This window comes from Phocoena sinus, chromosome 3 (assembly GCF_008692025.1).
Source record: "Phocoena sinus isolate mPhoSin1 chromosome 3, mPhoSin1.pri, whole genome shotgun sequence".
NCBI lineage: Eukaryota > Metazoa > Chordata > Mammalia > Artiodactyla > Phocoenidae > Phocoena > Phocoena sinus.
The window spans coordinates 117,752,017-117,780,004 of NC_045765.1; the positions used below are offsets into that span (position 1 = coordinate 117,752,017).

General features: G+C 37.0%; 1 protein-coding gene across 3 annotated transcripts; it reads right to left on the reverse strand.

The window, feature by feature from the left end:
* On the reverse strand, positions 1–27,988 carry CDK7 (cyclin dependent kinase 7). 3 transcript variants are annotated; one of them, XM_032628762.1, is made up of 12 exons: positions 27,796–27,988; positions 27,391–27,450; positions 21,658–21,691; positions 20,683–20,750; positions 19,874–19,942; positions 17,834–17,944; positions 16,471–16,589; positions 14,754–14,853; positions 7,137–7,223; positions 2,926–3,075; positions 718–865; positions 1–310 (listed from the first exon to the last, which is right to left on the reverse strand). In XM_032628762.1, exons 1-12 carry the CDS (start codon positions 27,859–27,861, stop codon positions 282–284), a joined length of 1,041 nt encoding a protein of 346 aa, XP_032484653.1. In that variant the 5' UTR covers positions 27,862–27,988; the 3' UTR covers positions 1–281. The 3 variants fall into 3 exon arrangements, with proteins under 3 accessions (XP_032484653.1, XP_032484652.1, XP_032484654.1); XM_032628761.1 differs by having other exon boundaries at positions 8–865; positions 27,796–27,963; XM_032628763.1 differs by lacking the exon at positions 20,683–20,750 and having other exon boundaries at positions 8–310; positions 27,796–27,959.

A 27,988-nucleotide genomic window follows, 5' to 3' on the forward strand; every position in this document is an offset into this window, starting at 1 on the left:
CAGATCATTAAAATAACTGATAGTTATTTTTATTAAGAATTCCTTAATGCATTTTCAACTCTACATTTCAGAGAATTAAACTTATCTTACTGTTGCACTCTAATCAGAAAAATCAGAATTAAGTTTGTTTTAAAATACATTTAATAAAATAACCCAGTTTTACATATTTTACATGAATAGAATATTTACAGATTTCTTTTAAAGCATTTAATTAATGTTTACTATTTTGCCTTTTTCACTATATCCTTCAGTAGTACAATATTGTCCAGTGTTCTCTGTAACTAAAAAATTAGCTTCTTGGGTAATCCTCCTGGGGGGAAAAATGAGGTTGTTTACATTTAATCTTATAGCAATTTTAACCAGCCATTGCATTCCAACTACCTCTATTTTTACTCGCTTTGATTTTCCAATAGCACTAGTTAAACATTAAGCATACAGTGTACCAGAAGGAATTTATGAAAAGAGCAGGATGCACACGGACAGTACTTGTAACTCTGAGGTATACTCAAAAGTGCCCATGTCCTTTTAAAAAGCATGATGTAAGTATTCTCAATGGAAGTAAACATAGCTAAAACACCACACTCAACTTTATCCAATTTAAATTTATACAAGTAAACAGGTCACAGTCTACATTTCTTAGCTGCCCTTCAGTCACTAGCTATATATTACCTATCTGGAGTTTTCTGAATTCATTTCTTGTGAAAATGAGAGTTTTACCTTGTTCCAAGGCCTCTGTTCTCTTCCGTTTTGTTGCCATGGCTGGATTGGACTGCTCCTTTAAAGCGTCCACTGGACAGTTTGGTCTTGGCAGCTGACATCCAGGTGTTGGCCCTGGCCGATTACTGAAATACTTAGTTTTCAATGCCTTTAAGAAGAAAAGATACCAGAGCAAGTAAGGTTTTAAGTGAATATATGAACTGTGTTTAAGAAAAGCTAACCGCCAAAATTTTAAGGAGCATTAAAAATACTATGTGAATACCCCCCTCCCCAAGCAAACTTAATTTCAAGTATTTCGACATGCAGATTACTACAAATAAACATCTAGCAGCCTAAGACTGATTGATAATTCCATTACTATAAGAAAAAGACACTACCTTCAAATTTTTCTACAATAGCCTATACTAAGTACAAAATATCCATAGTAAAATATTGTAAAATTCATCTCCCTGCACATTATAGGCTCTGTAGTTCAAAACACAGAGAGAGACTTGTTTAAAAAGAACTTCCAAGTTTATTTGTCACATCTATACGTATTCAAATTCCAAATCACATAAATTCTTAAAAATAAAGCTTTTAAAAAGATGTGATAGGTTGGAAACAATGGATTAAAATCCAACAATCCACTACAGATTAATAGAAATTTTACTTGGAAGGACTTGCCCAAGGTTACTTCTATTTACTACCAGTCCAATGTTCTATAATATGATATTTTTACTTAGTTCCAAAATTCCAATAAAAACAGTTTTATTCTAGATGACAAAGTTGTCAAGTTCATACTTTATCCGCATCATAGTACTGTTCAATAGCCACAAAAACTTAAGGTATTTCCTTTTGGATAATTCTTTTATGAACAAAAGGAAGTCATATAAATTTGTCAAGCATACCTCCCCCTACTTGCCAACATAATATTATATGCAGTAATAATTTAGAGATTTCTTACTTCAGAAGAGTTGCATTTATAAAATATAACTTCCAAATCATAACAGTTCCATAAGTAAATTAAACTAATTTTGAGCTACATAGAGATCTAAGAAGAGTATCACATTCCAACTTTTAGATATCTACAAGCCAAAACCCATTAAAAAAATTCATTCTATCAAAATACAACCCAAGTAAGTCATCACAACTAGTATTTTTCTATATATTTTGAGTTTTACTATTAATGAAAACAACTTTCTAGATAATCTGACCTGGTCTCAAGTTTCTTATGATGGAGATAATATGCATATATGCATGAGTGAAAAGGTAAAAATGAGTTACTTGTTTGAAATTAGAAGAGTAATTCCAGTGGTAAAATATCTAGTATATATATATTAATGTGGCATGTACTGCTACAAAGAAAAGGCTTGTACAAGTAAATGCATTAAACAATGATTTGGTAGTCTGTAATAAACTTAAGTGAAAAAAAATCCACTTTGTATCCCTCATATATTGTACATTAATATGTTTTGTGAGATATGAAGATTTGTGACATTTCAATTGGTCTCTTCCTTTATGAAGGCAAATCATTGTACCGTGTTGCGTTTTTGCACTGCCTGTCCCTGCCCCAGTTTTGTGTGCTTGTTTTTAAAACAAAGAAAAAAAACCTTTTCAAATCTATAGGTCTTATATTTTTGTATTGGATAACATTTCTCTCTTCTTTTATAAGAGCAGGTACTCTTGGTCTTCCACATTTTTCTTGAGTTTCATTCTTATTTCCTTTAAATAACTCAGTTTCCATGTTTTTCTGTTTAGAATACCTTTCAATCTCTTGTAAGTATACAGTTGTATCAGACTATACCATTTTCTCCCTATTATCACTTTCTGACCGTGACAATGACCAGAATGCATATTTGAACTGCATTTTATGCGGAAAAATCAAAACACTCTTGGCACTGATTTTAGCACAAAATTTTAGTTAATACATAAGAGTTTAATTGAAATATACCAATGCCTTAACAAATACAAAAACCTTTTTTTTCCTCTCTAGTGAACTATTTGAAAGCAACTTAATTATGAAATAGAAATGTATTTATATGTGTTTAAGCAAGAATAAACTCTCCTGTACTTGTGTGCATCATATACTTTAATACCAGTCTGAATAGTGCTTGTAGCTTAGGGAAAAAATAAAATTTGTTACCCCTTAAAACAAAACAGAAACACATCTTTTCGGTATTTAAAGAATGTCAGAAAATCTTAAGAAATTCTAAAGATATGCTAAAGTACCTGTGTGGCTGTAATTCGAGTACACGGATTAAATAAGAATAAGCCTTGTATAAGATCTAGCAAGTCATCTCCTGCTGCAATGAAGATATGCTGTAACGGGATTCCAGGGAAACTCTTAAATGTCACGAAATCTGGAAGACTACACATGTCCTGTAAAAATATTTTTATAATTCAAACGTAAGTAAAGAATCGAAAAGCATGTAGATCTCAAATGAATAAATAGAACTGTCATACGGATGATATGATGATCTATGTAGAAAACCTCAAGAAATGTATTAAAAAACTCCTACAACTAGTGAGCAGACAAGGTTACAGGAAGGTAAACATAAAAAAATCAACAGTAGTTCTCCATACTAGCAAAGAACATGTGGACACTGAAATGAAAAACAATGCCATTTAGAATCACTCAAAAAGAATGATGGAATGCTCTGGTGAAAATCTAACAAAACATGTGTAGGACTCATATACTGAAAGCTATACAATACTGATGAAATAAATCAAAGCTCTAAATAAATGGTGAGACCCATCATGTTCGTGTATTGGAAGATTCAACACCATAAGGATGTCTATTCTCCTCAAATTGGTATACGGGTTTAATGCAATTCTTGCCAAAATTCTGGCAAAATTATTATAGATATAGACAGGTTATTCTAAAATTTATATGGAAAGGAAAAAGAACTAAAATAGCTAAAAACAACTTTGAAAAAGAATAGAAGCGGGAGGAATCAGTCTACCTGATATCAAGACTTAATATATAGCTACTTAATTAAGACTGTGGTATTGACAGAGGGAAAGGTATCATAAACAACACTGTCCCCTCCAAAGACATTTTTAATCTCATACCTCATATAAAAATTAACTCAAAAAGGATCACAGAGTTAAATGTTAAATGCAAAACTATGAAACTTACAAGAAAAAGAAAATCATCAGGAATATCTTTTTGTTAGGACAAGAGTTCTTTGACTTGACATCAAAAGCATTATTCATAAAAAGAAAAATGATAAAAACAGACTTGATCAAAATTAAAAACTTTTACTCTGGAAAGACTGTGAAGAGGATGAAAAGACAAACTACAGTGTAAGAGAAAATTTGCAAACCACATATACAATCACAGGACGAGTATCTCAAATATATAAAGTGCTCAGTACTCAGCCAAAGTACAAACAATCCAATTAAAAAACAAGGAAAAGACAAGAAGAGACATTTCATTAAAGCTATACAAATGACAAATAAATACATGAAAAGATATTCAACACTATTCATTAGTCATTAGGGAAGAGAAAATCCCTCAGAATGCTTAAAGTAAAAAAGTGACAAAACCAAATGCTAGAGAGGATGCAGAGGAAATGGATTACTCATATATTGCTGGTGAGAATAAAAAATGGTACAGCCCCTTTGGAAAGCAGTTTGCAGTTTCTTAAGCTAAATATGCAACCCATGACTCAACAACTGCACTTCTGGTCATCTGTCCCATAGAAATAAATGCTTATGCTTACACAAAAGCCTGTATGTGAATTTTTTTGGCCGTGCAGCTTGTGGGATGTTAGTTCCCCGACCAGGGATGGAACCTGGGCCCTTGGCAGTTAGAGTGCAGAGTTCTAACCACTGGACCGCCAGGGAATTCCCTTGTACATGCATGTTTATAATAGTTTTATTTGTAATAGCCCCAAACTGGAAACAATGCAGATGTGCTTCAACGAGTGAACAGTTAAGACAAACTGTGGTACATTCATACCACTCATCAATAAAAAGGAACGAATTATTGATACAACCAACAATCTGGATAAATCACCAGAGAATTATGTTGAATGTGAAAAAAAAATCAATCCCTAAAGCTTACATATTATATGACTCCATTTATAACATTTTTGAAATGACAAAGTTATAAAAATGGAGAACATATTAGTGATTGCCAGAGGTTAAGGAAGGAGTAGGAGTGGAATGAAAGTGGGTATTACTGTAAAAGGGCTCTTTGTGGTGATGTCCTATATATTAACTGTATCAATGTCAGCATGCTGGTTGTGATTTTTATCCTAACTCTGCAAGATGTTACCACTGTGGGAAGCTGGGTAAAGGGTGCAAGGGATATCTCTGTATTTCCTTCTGCATGTAAATCAAAATAAGAATTTAAAAAAATCCACGGAAAACATCAGTAAGCAACTACTATTTAGAAAATCATGTCAAATAGTACAGAATAAATATTATGAACATGGCTCTGGAGTCACTAAGACCCAGACTGCAGCCCTAGCTCTGACACTGGGTAGCTTCAGGCAAGTTACTTAACCTCACTAAACCTCAGTTGTCTCATCTGTAAAATGGGAATAACAGTACCTACCTTAATAGGATTGTTGGGAGAATTAAATATAATTTATGAAACCCTACCATTAATGGCATACAGTAAGTGTTCAATAAATGAAAGCTATAAGAGCATATTTCACAATTAGAACAGACAGCCAACTTTCAATTAGAAAGTTGAGGAAGTAACAGCACAAAAGAAACTCAGTTTCAGTTTCAGATAATTTCATTATAGTTTTAACCAGAAGATAAAGAGACTGATCAAAATTTCTCTTTTCTAGTATTTATTTTTTCCCCAGAAGATGAGGCTATAATAGAAAGGAAAATAAAAAGGTCTTCAATTATATATATATATATATATATATATATTTTTTTTTTTTTTTTTTTTGCGGTACGCGGGCCTCTCACTGTTGTGGCCTCTCCCGTTGCGAAGCACAGGCTCCGGACGCGCAGGCTCAGCGGCCATGGCTCACGAGCCCAGTCGCTCCGCGGCATGTGGGATCTTCCTGGACCGGGGCACGAACCCGTGTCCCCTGCATCGGCAGGCGGACTCTCACCACTGTGCCACCAGGGAAGCCCCTTCAATTATAATTTTACAATGAACAAATGGGACTTCCCTGGTGGTGCAGTGGTTAAGAATCCGCCTGCCAATGCAGGGGACATGGGTTCAATCCCTGGTCCAGGAAGATCTCACATACCGCGGAGCAACTAAGCCTACGAGCCACAACTACTGAGCCTGCATGCCTAGAGCCCGTGCTCCACAAGAGAAGCCACCGCAATGAGAAGCCCGCACACCGCAACGAAGAGTAGCCCCCGCTCGCCACAACTAGAGAAAGCCCGCGCACAGCAATGAAGACCCAATGCAGCCATACATACATACATACATACATAAATAAGAAAGAAAGAAAAAAGAATGAACAAGTGAGAATTTCACTGAACTGTAATATATAAAATTTAGCAATTTATCTTGTTTAAATCTTGTTTAAATTTTATCACAGATTTAGTATTTCTTTTTTATAGACATGTAATGGTTTAAAAATAAATAACAGGGAGTTCCCTGGTGGCCTAGTGGTTAGGATTCTGGGCTTTCACTGCTGTGGCCCAGGTTCAATCCCTGGTTGGGGAATTGAGATCCTGCAAGCCATGAAGCGTGGCCAACAACAACAAAAAAATTATAATACTAAAAAATCTTGATTGTGTTAGTGAAAATTCAATAAATACACCCAAATCCATCAAGATATTGATAAACTAACATGGAACATCCATAAAATTAAATATTATATGGCTTAAAAAGAAAAAGGTCAATAATATTAAGTAAAGAGCAAGTTAGTTGCAAAAAAAATTTGTATGGTGTGATCCCTATTTTGCTAAAGAACAAAAGAAAAAGCAACTCTATATGTCTATATGTGCATATGTGTTTGTGTATGCATCCTCATAGCAAGACTTTACAACAAAATAAGAGTGATTAACCCTGGAATGGGAATTACTGGGATGGGAGAGGGCTATAAGTATATAGAAGGCTGGATGGTATATCATAATTTTAACTTTTACTTTGTATAACTTTTGCAATGAGTATATATTATTTTTTTTTTTTTTTTTTTTTTTTTTGCGGTACGCGGGCCTCTCTCTGCTGTGGCCTCTCCCGTTGCGGAGCAACAGGCTCCGGACGCGCAGGCCCAGCGGCCATGGCTCACGGGCCCAGCCGCATCCGCGGCATGTGGGATCCTCCCGGACCAGGGCACGAGTCCGCGTCCCCCGCATCAGCAGGCGGACTCCCAACCACTGCGCCACCAGGGAAGCCCTGAGTATATATTATTAATAAATTAAGACAATTAGTACATTTCTTTAAGTAATATTCACGTTATACACTATACAGAATTCTAACTAAATTTCAAAGAACATGTATGAAGGCTTACAGGCCACTGTTCTTCAGTTGGTGTGCCCAAAGTTTCAAATATTCTTGTTAGTTGATCAAGGTCTGAATCTCCTGGCAAAAAAGGAACCTGAAAGAAAGTGAGAGGCAGCCACTTCAAGATAGTTTTTGATAGCTGTTACATAAATAATACTATAAATTTAATTTAATAAAAAACACTAAACTATAACAAAAATTTAGTCTGAGGCATACTGGATATGGCATTAGATCCTGCCATTGCTATCCAAGTAAAGAGTACCACACTGTCCATTTTATTCACGCCTCTCATCTTTAATAAACACTTACCATGTAAGAGGCACTGTGCTAAGCTCTAGGCATTTAAACAAGGGAACAAGACAGTCCCTGCTCTCCCCTGGGGTGGACATGGTGAACAACGATGATACCAGTAAAGCAGTATTTACAAGATGATGTGTTCAGTGAGAGCACAGGATAGGATCCAAGCCTATATGGGAACAGCACCTAACCCACTCTGGACAGGTGAGGGAAGGCTTCCTACAGGAAGTGGCCATGAAAGTTGACAGATGAAGATGAGAGTTGCCGAAAGAAAAGTCTAAGATGGAAGAAGAAAACTATCCTAGCAAAAGGGCAGGTACAAAAGCTGGGAGGCAAGAGAACACATCTCTATTCCAATATTATTTAAACAATCTCTTGGCAAATTCTTTCTTTGAAGAGGTATACTGGCCAACTTTAAGAGGATAAATAATTATAAGTTACATATATACAGTGGAATATTACTCAGCCATAAAAAGAAACGAAATTGAGCTATTTGTAATGAGGTGGATAGACCCAGAGTCTGTCATACAGAGTGAAGTCAGAAAGAGAAAGACAAATACTGTATGCTAACACATATATATGGAATTTAAGAAAAAAAATATCATGAAGAACCTAGGGGTAAGACAGGAATAAAGACACAGACCTACTAGAGAATGGACTTGAGGATATGGGGAGGGGGAAGGGGAAGCTGTGACAAAGCGAGAGAGAGGCATGGACATATATACACTACCAAATGTAAGGTAGATAGCTAGTGGGAAGCAGCCGCATAGCACAGGGTGATCAGCTCGGTGCTTTCAGTGCCTGGACGGGTGGGAGGGAGGGAGACGCAAGAGGGAAGAGATATGGGAACATATGTATATGTATAACTGATTCACTTTGTTATAAAGCAGAAACTAACACAGCATTGTAAAGCAATTATACTCTAATAAAGATGTAAAAAAAAAATAATTATAAGTTAAACGTCAGTAAGCTGATAAGAAATGATCAAAATCTTTGCTACACAAAGACATTATTTTCCAATTCATTTCTCAGACATGTAAGTATACAAGAAAGAAAAAAAAAAAGGAGTTTTCTCTACTCTGTGAGTTAAGAGGCCTTTGGCACTGTTAAAGGCAATGAAAAAGTTTATAGAATCAGTGGGAAGACATGAAATTAAGTACCAAGTCTCCCAACATTTTTATTACTGTGGACCTCTACCAGCAACAAAACATAACAAAAACACCTCTGCCAGTTATCAATATACTCCAAATTCATCCTTTTTGACTCTCCATAAAAATGGATCTGGGCCCTTTAAATATTTTTCCTTTGCCAAGTGAAGCTTTGTCAGTAGAGAATGCTGGAGAGACATCACAGGAAGAAAAGTTTTGCTTCCTGGTTCCAGTCGGCTTGCCTGGCAGGCTCCTGCACCACTCTCAGCTTCTAGAATCGGTACCAGGTTCCTGCAGTGTGACCAGTTTCTCCAGTGTTCAGTTCCAACAGTGCACGGAGGCCAGCAGCTTCCCTCTAGAATGCCCTGCAGATGGTTTTGTAGCAGTGCCTCTAGAGAAATGCTTTCCTCAGCACCTGAAATACCCTGAACAGCTTTCCTCAGCATCCAAGAGGACAGATTTCCAGCAAGTTCAGCACAGCTCTACAGCAGCTTCTCGGCCAACCAGTGAGCCACACTGTGCCCTCTTCAAGAGGTCTAGATCTCAGCCCTGGGTGTCCTCTCATTGGGTGCTCTGTCCTTAGTCCTAGGGTTACCCCTAGGTATAAGGGTGACTGACTGCTCTTTATATCTGCTATTCCTATATTCTTTAGAGTTCTCTTTATTTTTTGTTAGTCAATCCCTCATTACTACAACCTCTTGTCATAGTTAATAATTCTTTATATTAAACTTCCCTTTTCAAATTCATGTGTGGTTTCTATATTCTGATTGGACCCAGACTTAACATAAACCCTATTTAAAATATGTATTTATAATAGCGTGCTATCATGTATATTAAATGTGAATAAAATAGAAACTAGAAGGGATATTAAATAACATTTCATAAATCTTTTTTTTTTAATATTTATTTATTTTTGGCTGTCGGGTCTTAGTTGCGGCACATAGGCTCTGTAGTTGCGGCATGCAGGCTTAGTTGCCCCGCAGCATGTGGGATCTTAGTTCCTCTGACCAGGGATTGAACCCACGTCCCCTGCACTGGAAAGCAGATTCTTAACCACTGGACCACCAGGGAAGTCCCCATAAATCTTTTTAGACATGCTCACATTTTCTTCTTATACCTTCTTCTTATACCTTCTTATACCTCTGCTACTTTGCAAACCACCAACGTAAATTGTATTATGAGATCTGAAGACAGGGACACTCATCATCATAGCCTTAGTTTTGTGAGCAAGCTTGCAATTTTACCAGATTTTAAGGATGGCTGTTTTTGTCTGATGTAAGAAATTTAAATTAGAATGAGCTGCCTAATGCGTGGACTTTGGATCCCTCACAATGTGTTCTGTTGTCTTCAATGTTGCTTTTAAGAAGTCTGATGCCATCTTTTCCCTAATCCTTTATTTTGGTTTCCGTGTAAGCTTTTCATGTTTTTTCTCTCTGTGGAAATTAAGGCTTTTTCTTAAGAATCCCCTGGTATTCTGAAATTTCACCATGTGTCTGGGCATGGATCTTCTTTCATTCATTGTGCAGAATCTTTATGGCACTTCCAACCTATTCACATCCATCAATGCTGGGCTATTTTCTTATGAATTTCCTACCCTCGATTTTCTTTCTTCTCCTTTGCTATATTCTAAGATCACTCCTGGATCAATCTTCTAATTTTCTTATCTTTTCCCTACTATAGTCCATCTCTTTTATCTTTTGGTTCTATTTAATGAAAGAGTTCTTTAGCTTACTTTTCTACTATTTTTGTTTGCTTTTAGTTATCCTTTTTGAAAAATTTCAAGTATACTTTATTCTTTGATTGTTCCTTTAGTAAAAGAGCATCATGTTCTTGTTTTATGTGTGCAGTATATTCTCTCAGTTCTCTGAAGATTTGGTGCAGGTGGGGAGGCGAGGATGAATTTTCTTCTGCTACCTGATAGTTTCTATTTTTTCCAAGTTTCTTTTTTAGTTTGTTTCAGTCTGTCATTCATGTTGGAGGCTTTCATCAAATACCTGATGATCCTTGCCAATTATCTGGTTATCCTTACATGTTGGAAGCAGTCATTAAATACCTGAAAATCCTTGATAACTATCTGGTGATCACTGGCTAACCATTCATATTTAAAGGTAAGGTACTAAAAAAGCTGATTCAAAGCATTCTATCTATGAAAAGAGCTTGTTAATTCATGGCCTTTATCTAGAAAGATTGGACAGGTAGCTTAATGCCAGTTACCTACGGGTCTATTCTCTGGGACCGTTCAGTTCTTCCAGTGAAGGATCCTCTAATCTTTTACCCGAGTTAAAATGAGTTTTACACTGGCTGCCAGGGTTCTGGGAGCTGAACAGGGAAATAAGTTGGAGGTTTTACTGTTTAGTGTGCAGACTTTCATGTAATCTCTGTGTTTTCACCCTGGCATCTCACCCCCATCCTTCACTGTGTCTAAGGATGCCCATGTCTAGAGATTCCTGCTTCAGTTTCTTTGGAGAATAAACCTTTCCCTGGTGGAGGAATAAATCAGGGGGAAGTATAGCTGGGGGAAGGAAAGTAACCTGGTCGTGTCGGGGACCTTGTTATTAAGTGCTCAATATACAGGTTTTTCAACCAACCCTTCTGTTTTTAGTCCTGCACCTCATTATTGCCATCAATGATCACTCTCATTGCTAAGCAACTCCAGGATTCTGTGTGCCAAACAAAATTTGCGTTCAGTTGGTATCCGTTTCTGAAGACTTTTAGCCTTCTTCATTTCTGGCTTCATATCCTCTGGCATAGGGTTATAGGCACCTCCTAATTTCAAACATTTATGTTTGTTTCTTTTTAGAGATAATTTCTGAGGGGGGGAGATTTTTGCCTTGCCATCTTAAAAATCCTCAAGATATAATTATCACTTTATTTTAAAATGTCTTCATTGTATTAAGCATCAATGCAACGTTGACTAAAAAAATCCACTGTCTGGGACTTCCCTGGTGGTCCAGTGGTAAAGAATCTGCCTTACAATGCAGCGGACGCTGGTTCGATGCCTGGTCAGGGAACTAAGATCCCACATGCTGCAGGGTAACTAAGCCCACGTGCCGCAACTACTGAGCTTGCATGCCTCAAGTAGAGAGCCCGCATGCAGCAAACTACAGAGTCCATGCACTCTGGAACCCACGTGCCACAACGACAGAGCCCACACACCCTGAAGCCTGTGCGCTACGACTAGAGAAGAGAAAACCCTCATGCCACAACTAGAGAGAAGCCTGCATGCCACAATGAGAGATCCCACATGCCTCAACGAAGATCCTGCATGCCGCAACTAAGACCCAACACAGCCAAAAATAAATAAAATAAATAAAAAATAAATCTTTTTTTTTAATGATTTGGCCTCCCAAGTCCTAGTCAGTATTTTTATATTTATTTGTTTGTTTGTTTGTTTATTTTTGACTGCATTGGGTCTTCATTGCTGCGCACAGGCTTTCTCTAGTTGCAGTGAGCAGGGGCCACTCTTCTTTGCGGTGCGCGGGCCGCTCATTGCGGCAGCTTCTCTTGTGGAGCATGGGCTCTAGGCACGCGGGCTCAGTAGTTGTGGTTCGCAGGCTCTAGAGCGCAGGCTTGGTAGTTGTGGTGCACTGGCTTATCTGCTCTGCAGCACGTAGGATCTTCCCAGACCAGGGCTCGAACCCATGTCCCCTGCATTGGCAGGCAGATTCTCAACCACTGTGCCACCAAGGAAGCCCTTTATTGTTCTTTTATCCTGTTCTATAACAGCTTCTTAGAGGACACCAGAATTTAACCAATACAATTGTGACTAAGCATATGAATGAAAACTTTTCAGTTTTAGGAAAAAGAGTCCAATTAATCCTAAGAGGAAGAGAAGTACTGAGTTCAACAGTACAGGAACCCAAGAGGGACTTCCCTCTGGTTCTTTTCAGTATGACTCTACTCATGACTTCTCTTTTAGAATTGTGTTGAGATTCATCTTTTTAAGAACAATGACATTGTAGAAATTTATTTTTTCTTTCTCAGGTCTTTACAGAGAGGCAGGGATCACAAACCAAATATCAGAAAATCAGCAAGTTTTTTTATGCAATAGGCATGAACAATAACATTCTTGAACATCTGATATCCTATAGCCTCTAACATCCATGTGCATCCAGAAGCCTATGCAAAAACTGATGGAAGCTCTGTTCTGAGCTGATACAGCCAAACTGAAGTATTGGAATGTCAGAGGGCTGAAGATCAACCACAGGCCAAGCCATTAGCTCTGGATCCTCACCATCTGGATGAAGTAAGAGTATGGCAGGCAGCTGCTGGTTGATCAAATTTTTGTATCACCACATCATCTCTAGGGAATGCTCTAATGCAGGCCAATAGGATGCCCAGTGACCTTCCTATAAAGCATAAAATGTCTCCCCCAAACTACTACTTATTTACAAACTAAAATGGTTATCTTTGAAACTATCTAGACCAGATAGTGGCATCTGCTCAGTAGGTAATATCCAAGTTTAGATTTTCTATTAATCACTATGTCTCATAACATGATTAAGAAAAAAGAACATAAACAGATCATAAATTAAAAAGTAGATTTGTGTTATTTAGCGACATAATACTCCACTAGTATAAATATTTCTCAATTCCTTTTCAGAGGTCAGAATGCAGACCAATTTGCTTCTAAAATGTTTTAAACTATATAGACAACTTTGGTTGGATATAGGATTACTTATTATTGCTCCTGTTTTCTAGTTATTAAACCTTCTATAAAATTTATATAGAAAAAAAAACACTTTAAAGAAGTTAAACGCTTATATTAGCAAATCTTCTGAATAACCCTGGCTTTCAACTATTATCTATTTGGACTGCAGAATCTCACCACAGATTTAGAACTGTGTGGACAGCATTTCCAAGGATATTTTCAAATGAGTACAGAGACAGTTTAAAATAGGAAACATTTTTAATTGTGCTGGGAAAATATATGGCAAAATGGTACAGTTCTTCACCAAATAGGGCTGCCTGTCAACTCCTTCATAACCTTAATAATAATTCCAGCAACGACGCCAACGGTTAGCAAGACTCCAACTATGACTTCAACCAGGTCCACAATTTCTAACCCATTTATTCTCAACTGCTATCTCTCTCTCCTTACTTTCTCAATGGAATGATCAGTCATAACACTAGGGGCTATGGAATTCCGTTTCTGTCTTGGTCATGAATGAACTGGGCTTTTGAGAGTTAACAGATTCTCAAATGTACCCTTCCAGTAAACTCTGTTTTTGTGAGTAGCATAGTTGTCACACCAGGTGATTCAGAGGACCCATTACTACAGGGATTACTTATGTCATCTTCAAGCCTAAATGTGAGGGTTTCTTCTACAAGCATTCAGAAGGGTGAGCATCTCAAAATGATGCATAGAACTCACACTAAACTAAGAAGGTATCTTCTCTCTGGCGTACAGAAGCTATGTTCTGTGTTCAAGGAAATAAATAGCTGTATTTTTGTGTTTTGGGTTCACATTTCATTAAATACACATGGCTTGAGGAGAGGGGGAGTAGAGGCTGGAATCTGGAATGTAAGAAGGAAAAACACTCAGCCCCAGTGTGATTTCCCAATACTCCTCTGCCTTCATCATTGAGAAGGGCTAAACTTCATAGCTAAAGAAAACTTACCAAGTTGGCATCTTTCTCTACAGTGAGGGAAGGGAGAGGATGTCTCATTGTAAGATGGTCTCAGCTTGAGAAATGCTATAGGACCACCATGTCTGCTCTGCTTGAACAGAACTAAAACGCTCCTCTCACACAATATTTAAAATTATGCAGAGCTGCACCTGCAGTGGTTGGTATTATGTATCTCTTAAAGTGTACTTTTAAACAGTCCAAACAAAAAAGTACCAGAAGTACGTAAGTTTATCCTAACACTTTTAGTTACTGTAGAGACAGTACCATATTACAGCCCAATGAGATTTATTACAGTTACATTTCAGAACACAGAATGATCTATAATAAAACCTTTATTGTCCTAAGTGGGAGATCTCATCTCGCATTAGCATTAATAAAAAGGTTGTACTTGGCAGAGGTGTTTTTTTTTTATTAACCTGTTTGTTGGCTTTTTGTTCCAAGGATGGTACTCCTCTCTGGGAATTACTTCTGGGAAGATAATTATTACACAAATTATAAAAACAAATTCCTATAACAATACTGAAGTGTGTACATCAATTCCAGACTTACCCTTAGGAGCAACTCTGCTAATATACAGCCAACAGCCCACATGTCCACACCTACACCATACATTCTAGCTCCAAATAGTAGCTCAGGGGCCCGATACCACCTGAAGAACAAAAAGAAATACTGTCATTTTAGGATGGAATTAAAGTATTTCTTAGAGAAAATTCCTCAGCAAAACATCATCTAATGATGAAATGCACTTTTATGGATATATTAACTCAAGAAAAATTGGCTATAAAACCAACAAGTTCCATATTACTGCCAGGAAATTACATACACCCTTAGTCCATTCACTCTCCCACTTTGAGATGAGTAACACTTTCTTTCTCCAGGAACCCTCAACACCATTCTTCCTCTCAGCTGATGACCTTATTTCCTACTTCACTGAAATAATGCAAGTAATGAAAAAAAATTTCTACAGACTCACCTTCAGTCATTTGTATTCTCACAATCTGCCTTCCCATCCATAACTACAGATGAACTATCCATGATTGTTTTTAAAGTCAATCCCTCAACTTGGGCACTGACACCCCACTCTCCTGCCTATTTTCAAGGATATTGCTCCTCCAATTCTCTCCTCTTTCTCCTACATCAACTTTTTGTTCTTACTAGATTTTTAACATCAATGTCAAACATACCATTATTTTTTCTAGCCTTAAAAAATAAACTAAAATATAAAGAAACAAAAACTTCTTTGGACCCCACTTCCCCTAACAGTTACCCCTCATTCTCTGGTTGTCTGTTCTTACTGTCTCCATTTCCTCTTCTGTCATCCTCTTAAACCCGTTTCAGTCAGGCTTTCATCCCACCACTCCACCAAAATTGCTCTTGTCGAGGTTATCTAAATTGTTAATTCTCAGTCCTCACGTTAATTTGACCTATTAGTAGCATGTGATTTGGAAGAAGAGAAAGTATGAGAAACGAGTAGATGAAAACCAGTGGCACACAATACTCATGTATGTGGGTCCCTGTTTTCCTGAGTCCTCAGTATTCCTGAATGATGGGCTTAATCTTTCCAGAAATTACATGAACAACTACTTATATCCCTTACTTTTTACTCAGGGCTCAGGTGACTGACACTCAGTGAGATCTGGAGGAAGGTGACAAAGTAATTTAAAAGGATAGAGAATCTGATGACTTCTCAGATCCTTACAAGAGTCAGAGAAATTAACAAATGTCATCCTGACAAGATAAAATCTACCATCCCTATCTATTTAATGTGATTTTTAGTTTTTATACATAAAAAGTATGAACAGAAAATGGAAGCAACTAATAATATGCAAAACCCAAATATAAATGCACTGCTTTGTTTAGAGAATTTTCATTCACACTGAATGATATAAAATGTGGAACCAAGACTGACCAATAAAATAAACACAGGCCCCCCAAATCACATGCTTATGTACAAGAATAGGCACTACAGTTCCAACCTACCTAACTAAACTGTATAAGAAGTATAAATTAGTCCCCAAAATAACTTGGTAAATCTCTGAGGACTGAGTTAAATTCAACTCCATTTGAAAGAAGGGCTGTATATTTTTTTCACTGTGGTAAGGTATACACAATATAAAAAAGGGCTATATTTTTAATAAAATACCAATAGCAATCCCTGAACTCTGCCAAAATTTCAGAGAAGACAAATGATGCTCATCTGTGTAATCACAATCATTTGTGTATATTCTACACAATATAAGGTTTCAGTTAGTTAAGGAATCCTTACCTGGTTACAACCTGATGTGTATAAGCTCTATTGGGGCTCCCAAATGATTTGGCCAGGCCAAAATCTGCCAGTTTTAGAACTCCATTTTCATCTAGCAACAAGTTGTTTGGTTTTAGGTCCTATATAACAGAGGTTTTAAACAAACAAGTAAGCAGGGTGGAGAAGAATATCACAATGATACATTTAGTTGGCTTAAATTTAAACTTAGCAGAAATGGGGTAACACCCCAAATCTAAACAACCACCAATATTATTTTTATTGACATAAAATCCTACAAAGCAAAATAAGATTGGCCATATTACTTAGTGAGACATTGGGTCAAGGTACTTAATTTCACGAACTTCAATTTACCTACTTCACAGGTTTGCTGTGAGGATTAAATTTAATATTTCCTGTAAAAGCCCTAGTGTAGTGACTGGCTTATAGTAAGCACTCAATAAATAGCTGCTGCTATTTAATTTAGTAACAATATATATGGGGAATTCCCTGGCGGTTCAGAGGTTAGGGACTCTGCACTCTCACTGCTGAGGGCCTGAGTTCAATCCCTGGTCGGGGAACTAAGATCCCACAAGCCACGAGGCCAAAAACAAAACAAAACCAAACAAACAAAATAACCCCCACTATATATGAACTTCAGTAAATAAAAATATTAGGCACTTATAAGGATGAGGAATACAGTCTTCACAGTCTATGCTAAAAATATATTAGCAATAACCTAAAAGGGATTCCAAGTGTAAGTATGAGAATTACTAACTATAACTTACTTATTTTTAGCTATTTCATCTAAATAGGGTGCCTAAGAACATCTACCTATCTAAATTATCAGCCTTGTTCTAGTAGCTGAACGCTCCTAACAATGACTCAGCCATTTCAGAAATTTTATTTCATTATTTCCTAGAATTTTAGAGCTACTAGAAATATTTTTCCAAAGGTATTTTTGCATTGCATAATTTAATCCAGACTCCCACTGTTTTTGGTTTTGTTTATTTTTTTCCCATTACAACAGTACAGCACAAAGAACACTGGACTTCAAGCCAAAATGTCTAGGTTCTAATACTATTGTCAGTTTTCAGCTGCTGACCTTGAAAAAAAATACGTAACTTTGGTCAGCAACTTAGCTCTTCAACTATGAAAAACATGAAGGACTAGGTCTCTTCCATTTCTAAGTTTCATATAGTAATTGAGAGTCCTCACAGCACCACGCAGTGGAACTGAAGGGAGCACACAGAGGAAGAAGGTTGGATAAAATGGCCCAGCTCTATTTTGTAACAATTTACATACTCAGACCTTTTGTGTAATAAATTGGCTACATAAAGTCTGACTACAACATGAAGAAGCAATAATATTTGGTTAAAAACCTTACCCTATGTAGAATCCAGTGTTGATGTAAATATTCTAATCCTTGAAGAGTCATCAACATGTAGGCTTTGATGTGTGATGGTGTCAGCACAAGACTGTTATCTCTTATTATAACCTGTAAAGCAGGCATACAATATACGGGTAAGCTTTATTATTCCAAATGGACTCTACTATATAAAATCATTTACAGACATAAAGTGGATTTATTCATAGAGGAGAATCTCAAGAGAGCTTGCCTAACTCTCCTTAGGAAGTACTGTCAGAACCTCCAATTATATGGTTAGGGAAAGTATCTTTGGTTTGGAAAGAAAGCAGTGCTTTATGTCCTACTGCTTTGTTTTTAGGCATCCATGTAGCAAACATCTGTTGTTTTCACTTGCCCCCAGATACATAGCCCCTTCTGACAACAGCATTCAACACTCCATCTGTTTCCAGCTTAGTCCACGTGGTTAAAACAGGACTGTGCACTACCTGTAGACTTCAGAGGTAGACACAACGACCCAGGCATGGTCAGTCACCACACTGCAGCCTGCTTTCCAGACTAGCTCAGGGATGGATATGTGAGCCAAGCCAAGGCAAATATTGATGCTAGAATCAAAGGGAACAAAGCACTTTCTTTCCTCAGGGATTATTAAACTCTAAGGACAGAAGCCTGCAAGTGCCTGGGCCACTATATTGAGAAATTCTACCCATGAACAAGGCAACAGAGAGAAAACACTGAGTTAAAGTGAAAGACTGTGTTACATTAGCATTATTTGTGAACTATGCCTCAAGTCAGTTTATTCCTAGACTTTTCATTATATGAGATAAAAATTCACATTTTCTTTTTTTAAAAATAGGTAAAATATACGCTTTTAATCTCACAGTTCTATGAATTTCAACAAACACATCCAGTTGTGTAACCACTACCATAATCAAGACATAGTTTCATAACCCCCTAAACTCTCCCCAGGCCACTCTCTACTCAATCCTCCCCTCGATTCCCTACCCAGGCAACCACTGATCTGATTTTTGTTCCTTTAATTTTGCCTTTTCCAAAAAATCATACATGGAAGCATATAATATCAATAGCTTTTTTTTTTTTCGCGGTACGCGGGCCTCTCACTGTTGTGGCCTCTCCCGTTGCGGAGCACAGGCTCTGGACACACAGGCTCAGCAGCCATGGCTCACGGGCCCAGCCGCTCCGCGGCATGCGGGATCCTCCCGGACTGGGGCACGAACCTGTGTCCCCTGCATCGGCAGGCAGACTCTCAACCACTGCGCCACCAGGGAAGCCCAATATCAATAGCTTTTTGAGCCTGGCTTCTTTTGTTTAGTATAATGTATTTGAGATTCACCTATACTGTTGCATATGTTAGTAGTTTGTTTCTTTTTATTCTCAAATAGTATTCCACTTTATGATTACACATTCACTTAATGAAAGCTATTTGGGTTGTTTCCAGTTTGGGTAGTGACAAATAAAGCTAAACATCTGTGTAGTCATATGTTTTTGTTTCTCTTGGATAAATAAATACGTAGAGGCAGTATTTACTAGATTGTACCTTAAGTGTATATTTAATTGTATAAGAAACTGCCTAACTGTTTTCCAAAGTGGCTGCATCACTTTGCATTCTCATCAGCAGTGTATGAGAATTCCACTTGTTCCACATCCTTAGAATGTCCATTACTGAGATTCAATTAATATTAATGAAAAGTATAAAATTTTATTTTTCTCAAAAAGAAACCTGGCTTTCAAAAGGATATTCTGTGATAATATCACAAAGAAGTTCCAAATCCTCCGAACCCAAACACTCATTTTTCGAAAAAGGAATGTCAATAAGGTATTGGGAACTTGGTAGACACAATGCTATTGAAATCCAACTCTTGTATTTAACCCTGGAAATATGGCTAAATGATTCAGAAGATCTTTGACTGGAGAACACATCTAGATTTCAACAAAATTAAGCATTCTTTTGACTGCTAGTATCTTCAAAGGTAGAAAATAAACATTTAGATTCTCTTTTGATAAAGAGAAAAAAAATTCCTCCAGGAATTTTAATCTTACCTCTAGGTCAGTTTCCATAAAATCAAAGACAAGGCTAATATTAGATTTATGTCCAAAAGCATCAAGGAGCTGCAAAGCAAAATTTTAAAAAAATCAACATGTGATTCTCTATTAAACACTTGACAGTACTAAAGTAATTTTTAAAAACTTAAACAAGCATTTGGATTGTTGATAATTCTCTGTAAAGTTTAAATAATTTTATTAAATTTAATATTTATCTTTTTTTTTGGCTAGGAATTAGTACTTTGAAGCACAGGATACTAAACCTTACTATTAAAAACAAAATCACTAAATACTTAACCTCTCCCTCCAAATTTTGGAGTTATAATAAAGATATGAATTAATGAAAACCTCATTTAAGTCTCCAATTTAGAAAAATTCCCAAACTTGGTACTTAAGAACATCCTACAAATAGCATCAGCAGCTATCATTCATTGAATGAGCGTGTTCTCTATGCCAGGCACTATCCCAGGTACTTTACGTGTATTCAGTCTCATAACAACGCTATGAGGTAGGGACTATGGCACAGAGTTCAAGGGAACTTGCTAAAGCTCTTACATATGCTAGAGCTCTCTAGGCTTCAAAATGATCTCTGAGAAAATCAGCCTGTACGCCAATATTTAATTTATTTCATCAGTTGTATAGTTTTTAAGACACTGCCTACAAGAACAATTAGGATAGAAAATAAATTTCAGCCTTTTTGCAAGGCTCATCTAGAACAACTTATTTTGCTGAGCCTTCAATCAACATCTACCACATTCAGGAAAGGCAGGGTCCCAAATCCCAGAAACAACTTAGATCATACTCACACCAATTATATTTGGATGACTTAGCTCCTGTAATAATTTTATCTCTCTTAAAGCTGTTCTATTTATACCTACATAAAAAGGCAAAGAAAAAAGTGAAAAATAATTCTGAAATCTCAAACCTTCTTGTAAACGTATTTTTTGGGAAAGGTCAGTCTGATGAAATAGCGATGACTATTCCTCAGGAAAAAAATAACAATTTTTATGACATATGTTTCCATTTTATATTGCTTTATTTTTAAAATAGCTTAGCACAGACTATGATAAATGGTGAAAAAAGTATTCACTTTATCTGTGAGATATCAGATCTGAAGACTGCTGGAACAACATGTACACAAGTGTGTAGCATATAGGTGAGAAGTTAATGGCTCCCTTCTCTTGCCTTATGAATATCAGTGGCAGATTCTTTCAGCTAACAGCAAACTAGTGATTAGATACCATTTTGCCCAATGTGAAGGATGGAACTCAACATTTAAAATAAAATCTGGTACTAGTTATTACAGAGATGATAGATCCTTTACACAGGAACTATTTCTTGATGACTAAATAGGACTTAGCACTCTAGCAAATAAGGCTTTGGAAGAAGGGGTAAAAAAAATCTTTCCCCTCCATACATTTATTCTATAGTAAGCTTTGTATACTTCCATGAATCCTGAATTTTCAAAGTAATCAGAAGCTCAGAAGAAGAAGAAACAATGGCTTGTAACAACACCTAAAGCAGTAACGAAGACAGCAAGACAAGTCACTAATAACCTTGCTGTCTTCCATCTACTTAGGTGACTTGAATATTCTTCTGAACACCCAAATGGTGAAAATCACAAATATCCTATCTCTATCCTGAGTCTACTTTACTCTTCTGGGACCCTGCAATAACTCTATCCAGAACCACTGTTAACTTTAATTAATACTTTGTTCTCTTCCTCACTGAGAATAAGAACCTTTCCTGTTCTGTCAGATTACATGAAATAAGTTACTCACCATCTTTAGCTTCTGATCTATGTCCAAGTTTGATCTGGCAGAGGAAAAAACAAACACGTTAGAAATATGTTAAATTATTTAGACCAATGCATATATATAAACACTTCAAGGACTTTGCTGGTGGCGCAGTGCTTAAGAATCCACCTGCCAATGCAGGGTACATGGGTTTGAGCCCTGTTTCAGGAAGATCCCACATGCCGTGAAGCAACTAAGCCCGTGTGCCAGAACTATTGAGCCTGTGCTCTAGAGCCTGCGAACCACACTACTGAGCCCGAGTGCCACAACTACTGAAGCCCGCACACCTAGAGCCCGTGCTCCGCGACAAGAGAAGCCACCGCAACGAGAAGCCCACGTACCACAACAAAGAGTAGCCCCCGCTTGCCACAACTAGAGAAAGCCCCCCGCGCAGCAACAAAGACCCAAAGCTGCCAAAAATAAATTAATTAATTAAAATTTTAAAAAATTCTTAAAAAAAAAAACTTATAGCAAAAATATGTAGCAACTCATATGTAGCTAGTATTAGTAGGCAAGAAGAGAGTGGGAATCATGAATCAGAAAGGCAAAATTAACAACATAAGAAAGGATCAAGTACCTATCATTCCTTTCCCCTTAAGTTTTGAATTACACATCTTTGTTAGATTAAATGAGGAACAAATAATTAAACGCATAGAGGCTAATAAACAAAAGGAGCACTTCAAGTTAGACTACTTCGGAGGAAACGCGTAACACATAAAATAAGATGCTTAATGTGTCCAACAATATGCTCCCAGGGACCACATTTTCCAAAAAGAAAAATTACAAATTGCGACGGATATAGAAAATGGTTAAACTGTTGTTACTGTGAATAAGCACATCAAACTGCATTAACAGGTTCAGTCTTACACAAAACCAAGTACCAGGTTAAAGAACAAGAGCTAACTACTTTATACAATGACAACGTAACCAAGAATACAAAAAAAAAAATTCTACTCCAGAAAATCAACTATTCTACTTTAAAAAATATCCCCCACCTATATAATACAAATAGAACTTTTAATTTAAAGGTAGGCTATTTATTATAGCACCAAAAAATATAAGGCACTTAGGAATAATGCCAACAAAGATGTATGAAGCTTTCCATGAACACTATAAAGCACTCTTAAAATATGCTTAAGAAATGAGATCAAAATAAATATAGATAGCATGTTCATGGATAGGAAGACTCTATCATAAATACGTCAAATATGTCAATTCTCTTTAACGGAACTAAATGTAAAGTACAAGAGCATTTTTCAAGGACATTGACAAATGGATTCTAAACTTTATATGGAAAAGTAAAGAGCTAAGAACAGATCATTTAAAACATTATTATATTTTCTAAACATAATAAAAAAATAGACTAGTTTCACGAGGCCATCTACTTCATCACCCAGATTCAATAATTACCAATATTTTGCCATACTTACTTCATTCATTCATCCTCCCCTTTTTGTTGGCTACAATATACACTTTTTCAAGTCCCAGACTTCATGTTATTTCATCCCTATATATTTAAGTAGGCACCTCTAAAATGTGGACATTTTCTTACATAACTATAATGCCATTCTCATACCTAACAAAATTAATAATAATGCCAGAGTAGCATATAATAACTAGTTCATATTCAAATTCTCCTGATCTGTTTCAAATTTCTCAACTGACCCACAGAGTAAGCCAAGATAATTTTGAAGAAAAATAGCTATGTGGGACTTACCAGACTTCAAGACTTTATAAGGCAATAGTAATTATAGGCTTATTGTATTGGAGCAGGGATGGGGGGGGAAAAAAGTCAACCAGTAAAAAAGAATAGTGTGCCCAGAAACAGATGCAAGTAGAAACTGGAACTTGGCATTACAACTCACCAGGAAAAGGACATACTATCAATAGTGTTGAGAGAGCTGGGGAAAAAATACTGGATCCCCATACTACACAACAAAGGAAATTTAATTCCAAATGGAATGAAGACCTAAATGTGAAAAGTAATACTTTAAAATTTTTAGACGAAAATATAGTAGAATTCTTTATAACCTGGAGGTAAGGAAGCACACAAAAAAGGGAACCAATAAAGGAAAAACATGGACAAATTTAACCAGATTAAAATTTTAAATATCTGTGCCTCAAAACATAGCATAAATCAACTAAAAGTCCAGCCAAAGACTGGGAGATGATGATGGAAAAAATTTTTACATACTGAAGTATGGAGAAGTCATTCTGGCTTATACATGATTTAACAAACTTTTTGCTAACTAGAACAGCCTGTTTTGTGGTCTATCAAACACACATTGTACATCTGCTTTTAACCATTGAAAAAAAAAGGGTGCATTGTCCCCGAAGTAAAGAATGTCCATTTTGAAGATAGAGATAAATGCCTCCCTTCCAGGGACTTCAGTAGTAGTACTCCTTTGATGATAAGGCTCCCTTCCCGGGAGCCATGGCCATACTGACTCACTGTGTACTCGGTGACCTGTCTTCGGCTGATCTGTCTTTTTTTTTCTTTTTTTGAAACTTTGAAGGAATGTACCCCTGTCATGCTTGATGTTTTCTGTTCTGACAAGATATAAATTATGCTGAAAACCATACTTCTTCAGAACAGTTCCTCAGAGCTATCTGACAGACTGTCTTCTGGGCTATAATCCTCAGTTTGGCTTGAATAGTACTCTTCTATTCTTATTACAGATCGGTAATTTATTGTTTACAGCAACGAGGGTATCTCCAGTGCAAATTTCTGATAAAGGATCAGTATCCAGAATATGTAAGAAATTCCCCACCAAATCAACAGGAAAGAAAAAAATGTAGGCAACCTAACAGAAAAAGTCTAAAAAGCCAATAAATCTAGGAAAAGATGATCAACCTCACTGGTAATCAGAGAAGTATTAATTGAAAAAACAACCATATACCATTTTCGATCCACCTAATTGGCAACTGTTACAAAGTCTGACAATACAAAGATGGTGAGAATGTGGTGGGAGGTTAAACTGATCCCACCATTTTGGAGAGCAATTTGACAACATATGGTGACATTGCTGCGTATTCTCTATGCAGCAACAATTCATAATTGGTTTCAACTAAAGATACATTCTCTAGAGAAACTCACATATGTATAAGAATGTCTGTAGAAGGACTGTATAAAAGTAAAACATTTAAAAAAAACCAGCTTAAATGTTTATCAACAAGAGTTTGGATAGACCAATTTTAGTGTAGCCACATAAGAGAATCTAGTCACTGATGAGCATGAATAAACCAGATCCACATGTATCCATCTGGAAGATTCCAGAAATAATACTGATTCAGAAAAACAAGCTGCAGAAGAATATTGCATGCGCACGTGCCTGTGTGTGTGTGTGTGTGTGTGTGTGTGTGTGTGTGTAGGGAGAGAAAGAGTTTAGAAGTATGCAACACTATATATTGTTGAGATACATAAAACAAATACTGAAAAATGAAAAAGGCTCCAAAAGGCTACCATAGGGGACTGGTTAAATAAATTGGGAAACATAAATTCAATACAATTGTTTAAAAAGGATAAGGTAGATTAATGATGTCTTAAAAGTCCAAAATACAATAGGCAAAAGAATACAGAATACATAGCTTACTATCCCTTTTTTTGTAAAATTAAACATGTCAGTAAATGAGTGGGAGTAGAAATTGAGTGTTGGGAAAGGAGGGTGCACAAGCACCACATCTCCAATGTTTACAGTAGGAAGTATAGAAAATGTCTAAAACTAGGGAAAGAGACCACTCAAGAAATAATGATAAGCATACTATCTAAAGAAATGGATGTAAATAGCAGAGAAAACAGTTTTGGAGCTGAAAGTGATTGCTCCAAGGAGTGGAAAACCAGCGGTAGAGGAGACAGGCATGCTTGGTCTAGTAACTGACTTTTTTTTAAAAAATATTTTGAGAAATAACTGGTTTAGTACAAGGAGAAATATTTCTGCTTTATTTTTTTGAGGTACAGTTTATGTATACTATTATATAAGTTTCATATGTATAACATAACAATTCACAATTTTCAAAGGTTATATATTCATTTATATAACGGTTATATTCCATAAAACCACAAAGATGTACTGTTTGAAATAAAAATTAAATGTAAAAGAATATTCCATTATGAGTCACTTTCAAGGGGTACAAGTCTATCACTGAGAAATAGGATGAATTCTAAATCCTAGTTTATGATAAAAGTAAGCAAACAAGAAAACCCACTAGGATTTTCTGAAAACCACAGAATTCAATGAGATTATACCAATCTGAAGAGACTATATCAGTCAAGTCAATACATTTTTAATGAGTGTCTGCAAATGTACGAGACACAGTCCTAAATATAATTCAAGTGGTAGTAAACAGAAAATAAACTCATAGGTAAAAGGCTTTAGATTTTGATAAACGCTATGAAATAATAATAGAGAAATATGCAAAGAACACCAGGTAAGAAGGGAGGCACACCTGTTTTAGCTAGAATGACCAGCAAAGGCGTGTATATACAGGAGATATTTGACTGAGATCTAAATGATAAGGAATCAGTCATGATTCCTGATTACATGATTACTCAGGTTTTAGAGTAAAAATATACTAACCAGAAGGCACAGCAGCAAATGCAATGATACCGGGACTGGGATGAATTTAATGTATTCAAGGGACAGCAAGGTCAGTATGGCTAGAATAAAGTGAACCAGGGGTAGAATCAGAAAAATAACTTTAGAAAGAATTAACAAAGTTAAGGGTTTCACAAGGGATTAGCTATGGCATTGGTTTATAGAACATAAACTGGAAAAGGAGATGAGACACGTCAGAAAAAGTAAAAAAGATAACAATGGCAGGAATGATTGTGGAAAGGAAGAGTGGGAAGCAGGTGTTAAGAGTATGAGAGGGATATGCTTCAAAGGAATTAGGGATTTTCAAGGAGAAAGATTCAAAGCAGCAACAGGAATAATAAGGAAGGTGGTCACCTAAGCCACCAACAGGCCTGAGGTGTGAAGAAACCAGCTTCTCTTGAGAAGGTTACTGATTTCCGTAGTATGGGAAAAGGCAATCAACCTGGGAGCAGGACACCTGGATCTAAAACCTGGCTCTAGCAATTACTATCTGTGACATCTTGATGAGTCACCTAATCTCTCTTAGCTTCAGCCACCTCAAGTGTAAAATAGAGATACGCTACCTACTTCATGGGCTCTTATGAGGATTAAATGAAAAAATGAGGGTGAAAGTGCTTGGTATATAGAGAGTTAACTAAATATGACCGAAGTTTCTTGAATGAATGCGAGTAAAAAAGCTACTGAAACCATTAAAAAAAAAACCCGCACCGCAGCAATGTCATTAATGCTGGCGAAAGCCTTTCATGGTAAACCTGTACTCAGGAAATACAGATATACAAAGTGGATGCAGGTGAGGCAGAAATAGGGACCTGGAAAGGTCAGGTGTTCTGAGGACCCAAGAGACGAGCAGTATTTGTCCCCTTTTCCAACGTCAGCGTTTATAGAAGAAACATAAGACACAGCTTCCTCATCATTTCAATTTCAATGAATGCAACAAAACACAAGTTCAACCCGAGTTCCACGTTGTAACACAAGACACTAAGAAATTCTATTTTCTTTGAAAATGACCTAAGTAACTCCTCACTAGCAGAAAACGGTCCAGAGAAGTAAAACGGCCAGACACCGGCTCCCATATACACACACATCTTCAAGGAGACTCAAGGAAAAACAAACTGCAACTCACTTTCTTAATGGCGACAATTTGGTTGGTGTTCTTGTCTCTGGCCTTGTAAACCGTGGCAAACTAGAGAGAAGAAGAGGAATAAAGTTAAGTTGGTGAGAGTATTTTTGGTTTGTGTTTGCTTTTTTACTTTATTAGATTCGGGGAAGCAAGGAACCCAGGGTTCTTGGAAAAAACTCGCGTGGTGGGGCCGTCCACGTCTCGTTCCAGTCTATTCTTCGGAGAAGGCCGCTCAAGGTCTCATGTCCAGGGTGGACAGAGGGGCCGCAAGAGGGGTCTGGGCAGCCTCCCGCAAGCAGAACGAGTAGCGTGGCCTGTCCGCGGGCTTCCACGAGAAAACCCGCGATGGTGTGAGGCGGTCCGGCGTTCCCCGCTCAGGGCCCTCCGAGCCCCGCCCGAGAATCTCACCTGTCCCTCGCCGAGGAAGTCCAGTTTTTCATAACGCTTTGCTCGCGACTTCACGTCCACAGCCATCTGTCACGCAGAGCTCGACTCCAACTGAAACGGCAGAGTTCCCAAGACAGCGAGAATTTAAAGCACCTTAAAGCCTCCCACAGCCACTTCCGCCCACTGAGCGCCGATGCCTCATTAACTCCGCCCC

Excerpts from the sequence above, each read along its gene's own strand:
- CDK7 (XM_032628761.1), bottom strand. The coding sequence starts at position 27,861 with ATGGCTGTGGACGTGAAGTCGCGAGCAAAGCGTTATGAAAAACTGGAC. Across the intron at positions 20,751-21,657 it reads TAGATCAGAAGCTAAAGATG|GTATAAATAGAACAGCTTTA; the intron begins GTGAGTAACTTA and ends CTTTTTATGTAG. Across the intron at positions 14,854-16,470 it reads ACACATCAGGTTGTAACCAG|GTGGTATCGGGCCCCTGAGC; the intron begins GTAAGGATTCCT and ends TTTGTTCTTCAG.